This window comes from Vigna unguiculata, chromosome 8, assembly GCF_037176805.1.
Source record: "Vigna unguiculata cultivar grain cowpea cultivar isolate G323 ecotype 2 chromosome 8, ASM3717680v1, whole genome shotgun sequence".
Taxonomy (NCBI): domain Eukaryota; kingdom Viridiplantae; phylum Streptophyta; class Magnoliopsida; order Fabales; family Fabaceae; genus Vigna; species Vigna unguiculata.
In genome coordinates this window covers 41,900,040-41,913,142 of record NC_140799.1, presented here as the reverse complement: position 1 = coordinate 41,913,142, position 13,103 = coordinate 41,900,040, and the positions used below count along the sequence as shown (strand labels likewise).

The 13,103-nt window shown below is 29.1% G+C and overlaps 1 protein-coding gene across 1 annotated transcript; it reads left to right on the top strand.

Moving 5' to 3' along the window:
• Positions 1-7,551: 7,551 nt before the first annotated feature.
• Positions 7,552-11,181, top strand: LOC114194588 (E3 ubiquitin-protein ligase ORTHRUS 1-like). Its single transcript, XM_028084919.2, has 8 exons — positions 7,552-8,152; positions 8,301-8,962; positions 9,416-9,515; positions 9,642-9,703; positions 9,777-9,879; positions 9,975-10,098; positions 10,210-10,430; positions 10,673-11,181. Exons 1-8 carry the CDS (start codon positions 7,736-7,738, stop codon positions 10,898-10,900), a joined length of 1,917 nt encoding a protein of 638 aa, XP_027940720.1. The 5' UTR covers positions 7,552-7,735; the 3' UTR covers positions 10,901-11,181.
• The last annotated feature ends 1,922 nt before the right edge of the window (positions 11,182-13,103 follow it).

Sequence of the window (13,103 nt, the reverse complement as noted above, 5' to 3'; positions counted from 1 at the left end):
TATAGTTATTCTCATCAACAAAAAAGACACAAAATATTTATTTTCACATAGTAAAATAATATTAGAAGGCCAAATAAACACAGGTACAATAATACTTACAATACATCAGAATGCACCATATATATTTTAATTTAAAGTTTTATTATTTTAAACAAAATTTAAATATTAAATAAAATTAAATAAAGCATAATAAATTTTCTATTTTTTGCTTTTTTTATTTAAAATTTAACATTATTTTAATTTTACTTATTTTTATACTTATATTTATTTTTCAGTATATTAAATAAAAATAAAATTATATATATAAATATTAATATATTTTTTTAAAAATATATATTTAGAAATATGAGAACATAAAAAATAAATAAAATAATAAATAATAAACTAAAAAAACATTTAAAACTTAGAAAACATAAATTTTAAATAAAATTAAAAATATTAAAAATAGAATTAATTTTTTGACTTCCGAAAGTCGAATTTCGGTAATATATTTTGATTTTCGAAAGTCAATTTCTGATAATATATTTTGACTTTCGACCGATAACATATTTTGATTTCCAGAAATCGACATTCAAAAATAATTTTGTAAGTGTAATATTCGTAGTCAAAGGATTTTTTTGGCATTTAATGAAATTTTGGAGGTGTAGAAAGAAAGATCCCTGGTTGTAAAGTACATGATGATGTGAATTCATGTTTGATACCCTCTTTCTTATAAAAACTCTTCAAACTCCTTGAAAGTATATACACTTTATATCATCTTCCATCTCAAGACATCCAGTAATATATGTTATTGCTTCTCAATCAGTAATTTAAAGTTTTCAGATTTCACTTATCACTTTTATTAGATATAGTTATTCTCATCAACAAAAAAGACACAAAATATTTATTTTCACATAGTAAAATAATATTAGAAGGCCAAATAAACACAGGTACAATAATACTTACAATACATCAGAATGCACCATATGTAATATACCTAATGATGATACTAGCAAATGTGAATTAAAAGAATTTTTAGGTCACTCGTTATTACTGAACACTTTGCATTTGCAACATCAATGTTGTCTTGAAACATTTTAATCTTCAAGAGTGAGAAACTAAGCACGACCACTGTACAAATAACCTAAAAGAATTTATCTTTCATAATTATTAAGAATCTCTTTTCAATTATTAACCCTATACTCATATATGTTATACTGCATATACCACACGCACACTCAACTAGTAATTAATTGTCCTATATTCGTGAGAATACCATGCATACCATGCACAAAACGTTGTTTTGCCATCTTCAATTTAATTATAATGTTACCAAAATTTTCGCTAGGTAACGTTTTATTATTGATAGCAAATTTAATTTTCGTTGATTCGATCATGTCTAAATTAATAAGCCACTCTTTATTTTATTTCGTATCACATGATTTAAATAATCGAGTGACTAAGAATGAAAATGTTGATAACAAATTACATTGGACTTCAATGGGTGCTCCTTTGAAACAAGGGTTTTTTATACCCTTTCCACGTGAATCCAATCAAAAGATGCCATGTGGCATTCTTCAGATCAGAGTCAAACCAAACCACAATCCTAACTATGGCCCACCATTCCACCTACGTCGACCACCCAGTCTCCGTCGATGGCGGCCACATCGGAATTTCGCTCGTCAAATCCCATAGATTCCGATCGCAATCGTAGAAAGCAGCTTTTCATATCCACTTCCTCTGTTGCGTGATCTTCCTCCGCGGCCTCATTGATCGCAAAATCGAGCTTCAGAAGCGGATTTCCGTCACCATCGATGATGTCCTCGAGAGACTCTTCGATTCCGAAAGCCTGCATAGAGTAATTTTCGGATTCGCGAAGAACAAAAACAGTAACACTGTTTTCACCACAAACAAATTCAAAGAGGGTCATCTCGCAGAGATCGTCGCACGCGACGATCTCAATCGTGAAGACTGGGTGGCCGACATTGAATTGAATGGCGGGACTATACATTTAGTTACAGGTGTGGTCTGAGTCTGATCTGAAGCAATGCCACATTACGAATTTTCATTGATTCCACGTGAGAGGATAGCGAAACCCCTTCTCTATTAAAAGAGCACCGCAAGAACGCCCAATTAGATTTTGGTGTAGCAGCACCGCCAAAACGCCCAATTAGATTTTGGTAGCAGCAGCACCGCAAGAACTCCCAATTACATTTTGCAGCAGCGCAGAAGAAGGATCTGCTTCTATCCTTCCTCCTTTGTTTGCATTGAAAGTAACGATCCACCCCTGCATGTAATAAGGCTCAACAACTTTGTCTTCACCTTTAAAGTTTTTCGTATTGGGATGCTAACTTCTAACTTTTCTTGAAACGTGATCCTGCAGAATCATTTGTCTTCTACTTGCAAGTTGCAGGGATTTATATGCTACCATTTTCAACTTTTTCTCTTCCATAGATCTACTCAGATACCTCAATTATATGATCAAATTTTTTTTCTTCATACTGTATATTACATTTTTTCCAGCAGAGTCATTATTTCTTTATTACATATGCTTTGATCAAAATTTAGAATGTACACAAATATTGAATAGAAAAATCAGAGCAATTAGAGATTTTTAGATTTGAATGCAACAGTAAAATAATAAAACCGTTAACGTGACAGTAAAAAGGATTTTGCAACGGTGTATGTTCCTGTAAGATTTTAACAATTGTCCAAGAACTTCTGCGTTCTGCAAAAAGTAGGTGCTGCTGCTATAATTCGTGTAGCAACAACAATTGGTGGGTTAATCACACAGTTCAAGGTCCTCTTTAATCGAGATATGCTATAGCTGTTAAAGTCATTTATAAATATTACTCTTTTTTTTTTTTTACCTTTTTTTAACTCGAATTTGTTTTTTATTATTGATGAAAAATTGAGTGAGAGAGAAAACACAATTTTGTTGTTTTGAATTTTGTAATTTATAAATTTATATATATATTAAAAACACATTGAGTGAGAGAGAGAAAACACAGTCTGGCACAATAAAAACATTAACCTAACCTCCAAAGTGTAATGAAAGCCAACTTTACTTCTACTGTAGCACCTATATACAACCGAACCCTAAACTCAATTTACCATGATTCTTAAAGTACAATTCAATTACGAACATATCCTTTAGAAGTTTAGAGAGATGACAAAATAAGTAAAGATAAAATATTTTTAGAAAGATTATAGATTTTTCAAAGTCAAGTTTTAATAATTGTTTTTTTATTTATAAATTTTATACTTAAATCCTTTAAATCCTTTAACAATGTTGAAAATAAATTATTATTTTTTAATACTTATTTTAAATGTTTTTGTATTAATGGGAATGAGCTCAATAACATATAAATGACATAGATTTTAATGGTATTGAATTTTCTCTAACAATGCAATATAACTATTTTACATTAGTCTTTTTATGGACACGTTAACACGCTCATTATAGATAACAAATCAGGTTAACTTGAGTAGTGTTGATTTAGTATGTTAATATGTCCCAACTTTTTTGTACCCTTTAATTAAAAGGAAAAAAAATGTCAGACAAAAACAAGTTGATGCATTGAAAATACCAAGTTATCCCTAAACATGCTAAATGTATTAAAAACTAACTTTATATCTATCTCAACTTTTTTTTTTACATTTTATAATTGTATATGTTGACAAAAAAATTATCATATCAATCAAAAGTATTTAGTTATTAATGCTTAGTAATTCATTTTATGCTTACTTAATCATAGAATATTCGAACTCAACCAATTTGATAATAACTTAATACATTAGTATTTATCTTTACAAATTAGTTATAAATGATTATTCACATCATCTTGATTTGTTTTGATTTTGTATTTTTCTTAGATTTTCAAAAAATGAATTGAGATAAACTTTATTTTTTTTTGTTATTTTAAATTTTACATTTATAATATATATATATATATATATATATATATATATATATATATATATATATATTTAAGATTTTAATTGTTTAATCAATGTTTATGACAATATAAAATAAAATAATTATTAGTTTACTTGTTAATTTGTGCTCTTACTATGAATATTGGAATTTAATTTATATCTGTCGATTATACAATAATATTATATATTTGCATTGTTCGAATAATGTAATATAATATAATAAATATTAATCTTTTAAACTTTTTTTAACTATTAAAGAAGAAAATATATTAGAGGATCAATTCATAATGTCCCACCTTATAATTAATAATATAATTTAAATTGGATGTATCCCTGTTGTAGTAATATTACATATTTGCAATGTTCAAATAATATAATATAACATATGTTAAACTTTTAAACCTTTTTTTACTTTTAATTAAAAAAATAGTAGATCAATCCATTATGTCACACCTTTTATGAGTCAATTTCACATCTTAATCCAAATAAATAGAAAAAAAGTAAGTTACTACATTGAAAACACCAATTTATCCCCTAAACCTGCTAAATATAATAAAAGCTAATTTTATACCTAATTTAGCTTTTTTTTATATGTTATAATGGTATATGCCAGAAAAAAGATGATTATGTCCCATGAATTTAAATACTCTGTTGTGTTTTTCTATGTTGGTAATATTTTCAAAATAAACTGATGAACACTTATATCATATATTAAAATATATTAAAATTATTTTTAAAGTACCAGTGTATTTTCAAAGACAACACAATAAAACTAACAACATCAAATGCACTTAGTGATTATTACCTATTAGTCTATTTTATGCTTACCTTATATGTACACATTAGTTATGGATGACAATTTAAATCAACTTGATTGATTTTATTTGATATATCTCTTGGATTCCAAAAAAAAGTTTGTTGGGATCACCTTTATTTTTGTTTTTGTTATTTAAAATTTTACATTTATAAAAGTTATATATATATATATATATATATATATATATATATATATATATATATATATATATATATATATAATATGTGTGTGTGTGTGAATGTATAATTTTTTTTAAGATTTATTAATTTTATAATAACATAAAATAAAGTAATGATTATATTTACGTGTTAAATTATATTTTTGTAATTAGTATTATAATTTAAATTGTATATGTCAATGTTATAGAAATATTACACATTTGCATTGTTCAAATAATATAATGTAACAAAAATAAATATTTTGTTTTTTTATTTTTTTACTTTTAATTAAAAAAAAGTCCAGAGGATTGATAAATTATGTCCCCACTTTTGACTAGTTAATTTCACAGCTTAATCGGGATAAGCAAAAACAAACAAAAACAAGTTGATCACTAAATTATCTATAAACCTGTTAAATATAATAAAACAAACTTTATACCTAATTTAGCTGTTTTTACATGTTATAATGGGGTGTGTTGACAAAAAATTGATTATCAAGTAATCCATTTTATGCTTACTTAATCATAATATATTTGAACTCAACCAATTTGATAATTACCTCTCACATTAGTGAAATCTAGAAATTAGTTAAAAATGACAATTCAAATCAACTTGACTCATTTTGATCTAATATGTAGATCTCAAAAATGGATTGAGATCAACTTTATTTTAGCTTTTGTTATTTTAGATTTTATATTTATAAAAATTATATATATATATATATATATATATATATATATATATATTTGTAAGATTTTAATTAATTAATGTTTATAATAACATAAAATAAAATAAGAATTACATTTACTTGTTAACTCTCATAATTAATATTATAATTTAAATTATATGGTCAATGTTATAATAATATTACTTGCATTGTTCAAATAATATAACATAAAAATATTAATCTTTTAATTATTTTTTAACTTTTAATTAAACAAATTTAGAGATCAATCAATTATGTCTCACCTTCTGCCCAGTAAATTTCGCATTAATCCAGACAAGCAGAAACAGGAAAAATTAAGTTGATGTCTTGAAAACACCAACTTATCTCCAAAACCTGCTAAATATAATAAAAGCTAACTCTATACCTATTTTAGCCTTTTATTTTAATGTTATAATAGTATATTTTGACAAAAAGAAAATATTATATCCATCAAAAAGCACTTATTGATCTATATCCAATAATCCATTTTATGCTTACTTAAATTATATGGGTCAATAATAATATTACTTGCATTGTTCAAATAACATAACATAAAAATATTAATCTTTTATTTAATTTTAAACTTTTAATTAAAAAAAATTAGAGATCAATCATATACGTCTCACCTTCTGCCAGTCAATTTCGCATTAACCCAGACAAGCAGAAACATGCAAAATTAAGTTGGTGCCTTGAAAACACCAACCTATCCCCAGAACCTGCCAAATATAATAAAAGCTAACTTTATACCTATTGTAGCCTTTTTACTGTAATGTTATAATAGTATATTTTAACAAAAAAGAAATGTCCATCAAAAACACTTATTGATCTATATCCAATAATCCATTTTATGCTGACTTAATTTATAAATGTTGGTTATGGATGACAATTCAAAATATATGAGATTTACTTTATTTTTGTTTTTATTATTTTTTAAATTTAGCATTATAATATATATATATATATATATATATATATATATATATATATTCTAACTTGTTAAATTACACTATTTTGAAAATTTCTCACCTTTTTATTTATATACTCACATATTATTTATTTTCTTTCTTTTTTTATATTACCTTATGCTTTTATTAACTTTAAGCAATTTGAACTAAAATAAAATAAAAATTATTTAAAAGATTTAGAATGAATAATAGCTTTAAAGTATACAACTTAGAAAGGTGAAATATGTCCAATTGTTAAAATTCAACAAACAATATAACCTTTTTTTTCTTTTGTTATTGTAAGAGAAGAATTCATTTTTTTTAGTTTCCTTGCTTTGATATTTGAAATTGAGAAAACTTAACTGGTTTCCATGTAATCTAACAGGGATTCAGCCTCATGAAACTGTGATTAAAACAATTATTATTTTATAAATATCTCATCATATTATTACAAATTAAACCCACCTATAAATTGTACATGACCAAAATCTATCAAATATCCTCTCTATATACTCGAAGCATTTCAAGCAAATCATTGAATACGCAGCACTACAAAAAAAAAAAAAAAATTATTTAGCAAAAACGTTATTACATTGAATCATACCAATAATAGGCTTTAATGTGACACTAAATCACAAAAGAAAAAAAAAAATCTCAATCTCACATTTGTATTTGTATTTGCCGTGAAATATTTATAATCAACAATTATTTTCTTTTAAACGGTTGGGAGCATTAAATTTCGAAAAGACAATTAAATTTCGAAAAGACAAAAATACTAGTTTAGTTAAATATACACGCATTTAAACATTTAAAACAATAATAACGTTAGAGGAATAAATTTGAGTGGATTACTATTAATCAGTAATTAACATTATTACAGTTGATGATGATTGTAGGAAAAGGGAACGCGAAAAGGTGCGAGCGCAGAGGAATTAGCGATTAATGAATAATTAGTGATAATATTAACAGTGGATAAGGAAGAGGAAAGGGAAAGGAGGGAAATGGCGAAAGGAAGGGAGGGAGAGAATTAGGTTTAGAATTATAAATTAGAAAATGGTAAATATTCAAAAGGGTGATTCCCTCGCTCGCCCAATTAGAATTTGGGTTTTCCATTTTTTCTCTCTATAAAAGGAAACAACCACAGAGATGCAAACCCTCATTCTTCATTTACTCAGTCGTTGAGTTCATTGCTATGGAAGAGAAGAAGACGACGGAGTATTCTTGCAACGCCGACGGCGTTTGCATGCGATGCAACGAGAAACCCCCTCTTTGCCAAACCCTCGTTTGCCAAACCTGCACCAGTTCATGGCACCTTCTTTGCCTCAATGCGCCGCCGGTCTCCAATTCCGACTCCGCATGGCACTGCCCCGACTGCACCGACGTCGACACCTCCGACCCCCCACCACCCGCTCCATCCACCGGCATTGTAACCGACGTCCGAGCTATTCATACAGACACATCTCTCTCCGACAAAGAAAAGGCACAGAGGTGCCAGCAGTTGCTCTCCGGCACCTCGAATCTGGCCCAGGACAACACTGATGCTCCCGTTATTTTCAACGGGAGTTTTAACTGCTCCATTTGCATGCAACTGCCTGAGAGGCCTGTCTCGGTTTGTTCTTCTTCTTCTCTTTTTTTTTTTTTTTTTTTTTTTTTTTTTTTTTAATCTGTTGATCTGTTTCTTTATTGGTTAATTTATGTGTGTGATTAGATTTATTGAGTGATTATTTGTTTTTGTGTTTTTGTGTTTGGTGATTAAGACACCCTGTGGGCATAATTTCTGCTTGAGATGCTTTGAGAAATGTATGGCTCACAGAAGATTCGAATGTCCGAATTGTCGACGTCCACTATCTAGAACGTCATTTAGTCAGCCGAAGATTAATGTTCAGTTGGCTATTGCTATTCGATTGGCGAAGCAAGCGAAGTCTGAGGGGTCTTCTGAGCCACCACCATCAGTGCAGCACTTTTTGCGCAATCAGGATCGTCCAGATACTGCCTTCACCACTGATCGGGCGAAGAAAACTGGAAAAGCAAATGCTTGTTCTGGTAGGATTTTTGTTACGATCCCACCCGACCACTTTGGACCGATTCCAGCTGAAAATGATCCCGAAAAGAATCGCGGGGTTTTGGTTGGTGACACGTGGAATGACAGGATGGAATGTCGGCAATGGGGTGCTCATTTTCCTCATGTAGCTGGAATCGCTGGACAGAGCAGTTATGGTGCCCAATCTGTTGCTCTATCGGGTGGTTACGTGGACGATGAAGATCATGGGGAGTGGTTCCTTTACACTGGTAGTGGTGGAAGAGATCTGAGTGGAAACAAGCGCACGAACAAACTTCAATCATTTGACCAGAAATTTGAGAACATGAATGAATCCTTGAGAGTCAGCTGCCGAATGGGATATCCTGTTCGTGTTGTAAGGTCAGCTTTTTAATTATACCTTATAACAGTTTATTTAGCACACTTTTTACCACATTTATTGTAACATGTTTCCTTATTACCTAGTATATTAGTAGGTGGATTTTAATATTTTCACAACTACATATATTATTATTATTATTATTTTATTTATAATTGTTATTATCAATTAAGTGTAATAATCTTTTATTTCTATCATGTTATCAATTAATTAATTATTTTAGAAAAAATGTGACTGTCAAAACATTAATGTTTGTCAAAATTTCACTTTTATTGACTGCAATTAAAACCGTAATAATATATTTTCTTATCATGTTCTCTTTTTTAGTATCACAAATTGCATGTCTCTTTTTAGTGGTCAATGTTAAATTAAATTAGAGTAATTTATTTTCTTAGCTTAGGGTTGAGTCGTATCGTTGTGTACTGTGTACTGAAATTATAACTTAATCTGGTCAGGTCAAGCAAGGAAAAACGTTCCAACTATGCACCCGGCAAAGGGGTGCGTTATGATGGGATCTATAGAATAGAGAAATGCTGGCGCAAGAATGGAATTCAAGTAAGATGCTTGTAATTTGAATCATTGATTTTATTGAAGCGCATTTAAAGTGGGTTTGACACTTTTTTTGTTTTCTTCTTATGAATTTTCTTTCAATATTCACGAAGAAGCTTTCTTATGTGACAGGGCTGTAAGGTTTGTAGGTACTTGTTTGTGAGGTGTGACAATGAGCCAGCGCCGTGGGCAAGGTTTGGTTGTTCTTTTTAGATTTGTGTATGGACTAATGTGTGGACTACTGTGTCTGACCTTTTTTATGTACAGTGAACAAACTGGAGACCGTCCACGCCCACTGCCTGAGATCGGGGAGTTAGAATGTGCAATTGATATAACTGAAAGGAAGAACGCACCAGCGTGGGATTATGATGTAAGTGCTGTGCTTTTCTTCTACACCTATTTGTTGCTGTTTTTTTTTTTTTTTTATTTCGAATGATCTCACTCAGTTCTTTTGATGTAATCCAGGAGGAAAAGGAGTGCTGGACGTGGAAGAAGCCTCCCCCAGAAAGCAAGAAAGCTAGTGAGGCTGGAACAGTCAGAATGAAGCGGAAAGTGGACTTGGCTGCGGAGAGACAGAAGGTGTTAAAAGGTATAATGTGCAGACATGCTCAAATATTCTAGCCTGCATCGACACCAATTGTAGTCAACCGAACCTGTAAAATCTTATCAGTTTTTTATGGCTTCCTATTTTTTTTTTCAGGGTTTTCTTGTGGAATATGCAAGAAGGTGATGCAGTACCCTATCACTACACCTTGTGCTCACAACTTCTGCAAGGCCTGTTTGCAGGGTGCTTTTGCTGGTAAAAGTTTAATGAGGGAAAGGTCACAAGGTGGACGCTCTTTGCGAGCACAAAAGAATGTTAAGACATGTCCCTTCCCTTTATGTACTACTGACATTGCTGACTTTCTTGAGAATCCACAGGTATTACTACAAAATGCCATTTGGTTTTACACTATGCATCATTCCACCCTTATGTATTTTTGTCTTTTTTCTGTTCTGATTTACTTTGAAATGCTTGTGCCCTAGGTCACTTTATTTTTGAATTTTTGTGATTGTGCTTCTTAGGTTGGAGTATTCTGTAAGACTGTAATTGTTAATTCACCCGATCCAAATTTTTATTTTGGTCTGCTCTCAGTTTTCTTTTCTGTCCTTTTATTACACAGGTTAATAGAGAAATGATGAACCTGATAGAATCATGGGGAAAGAAGCCTGTAGAAGAAGAGCCTGAGGAGTCAAATGACAATGATGATGGAAATGAGAATGAGAATGAGGATGAAAGTATGGATGATGCTACCGAGGTTTCAACACCTTCTGGTTCTGATGATAATGTCCTAGAGGAAATTAATGACAATGATCTGAATCAGCAACATAAGCGAAGGAAGGAGGAGTGAAGGGATGGCTGCTAGTTATTTCTGTTCTTTGAATTATGCATTTCTGTTTCGTTGTTGTATTGTTGTACTTTTTTGTTGCCAGCTTAAATTTCAGTTATGAACTCTGTCTGCGTTTTTATTTTACCTTGTCTTGTTGTTTTGTGAGGTTCATGCGTTATAAAATTTGGTATCTTCTGTTAACGCATGCCTTTAGTATTATGCATTTTTGTTAAATGTTTTATGAAGTGTTGGACAAGTTTGAATTTGATGTTGATTTCTTGAATAAATTTATGTTTTATGAAGTGTTAGAGAAGTTTAAATTTGATGTTGATTTCTTGAATAAATTAAAAATAATACAATGGTACCTTGCCCTTGTATGACATGAGCGTAGAAGATTACATCTTATGAGGGCACCAACTTTGAACGTGAAGCTAATCTATTTTATTACATACTTTTAAATATTGTCGTAAAATATATTTTTGGATAGAGAATTTAGGACGAGATAAAAAAGATATTCTATATAGGACTTTGGTATCTTAAAATTGTTGAATTGAAGTTTTATAAAAATTTCGGAATGTAATCTTTTAGTATTTCACCATTGTAACATTCAATGTATATAATAATACAAAAATAAATTTTAACAAACTATTTAAAAGAACTTCATTAAATGTTACTTACTAAATCAAAATCTTCAAGATTTACGCTTTAACCTCTTTAATTTAGTCAGTGAAGCGTGCAAGCCAGGTTATACAATTTAAAACAAAAGTCCAACGTTTAATTTTATGCATTTTTTCGTATTACTTTCATTTGATTGGATGATTTATTCAACCTTCTAAGATCAATTTGTAGAATATTAAACATTAGCAACTAATTTTTTTATTCTTTCGTTAAAAAGCTCTCCATCTTTTTTAAAGCATGCAATAATTAACGACTTTTTTGTTGCTTAAAGGAGTGGGTAAAAGCCCGAGACCCAAAATCCTTACACAGTATTCTATAGTATTGTGCAAGAACTTCTGCAAAAAGTGGGTGCTTCTTCAAGAATTCGTGCACAAACTATTGGTGTGTTATGCACAGGTTTCAAGGTCATCATCATAAATCAAGATCTTTTTACGTGTTAAAGAAAGCCACATGTATAAAATCACTGATCTTTTCTTTTTTACTTTTTTCTAATTTAAATAATTTTACAACTATTATTTAACCCACATTCACATATTCACATATCATAGTATCTCTTCCAATCCATTAGAATTGAGACATAAAAGAGTTAATGGTGTTGATTTGTGTTAAAGGGATAATATGATCGAGATGGTGTAACTAAGACTAACATTACAGTAATAAAAATATTGATATTAAGATTAGGGCGTACTAAACAGTTATAGAATAGATTTAGCTTATTTATTATTTACAATTATTTAGCTTATTCACTGTCAGAGAAACTATCTCAGATTAAAAACATAGAAGATAGAAACATTTGAATCCTATGTAAGAGCATAATAATGTGTTACACTTTGACTACTGATATAAAATTGAGAATGCAAACACAAGTTCATTCCATTAATTGGTAAAGTATATATAATTATATTTATGAAACATGGTTTTTTAGTTAGAATTAATCATAAAGCTTGATTATTTTTAACAATTTTTTTTTTACCTTTCAGTATAATAAATTATTTGGTACAAATTTAAATATAAAAAAGTTGATAATTACATAAAATACATATATGTGTACAATTTAAAGTTACAATAAAGTAGCAATTATTTACAATTATATAGAATTGATTTGAATGATATGTAGCAATTCCTTTTGTGAGATTTATTTTTTAAAATAATTAACTTGTAAATTTTGGTCTGCAATTAACATTGTTTAAACAATTCGATAGAAGCACTTCAAATTTCACAGATTTGTTTTTTTAATGATATTCAAGTGGTTTTTAGAGGCCACCAACAATTTTTTTTTGAATCTATGGGCCATGAATTAGTTACATTTTTGTTTTAAAGGGTTTATGTGAAATTAATGTGCATTTTCAATTATTCATAATTTTCTTTTAAATTGAAGTGTTAAAAAAATTGTACGTCTTGTAATTAATTATTTAAATAAATTAAAATATTTTTTATATTGAACTTCCAATTTTTTGAAATAATTACTTCACAATTAGTCACAATTTAAATTTAATTCATTAGTATTTTATTAAATTTTAATAATTACATTTTAGTAATTTATCAT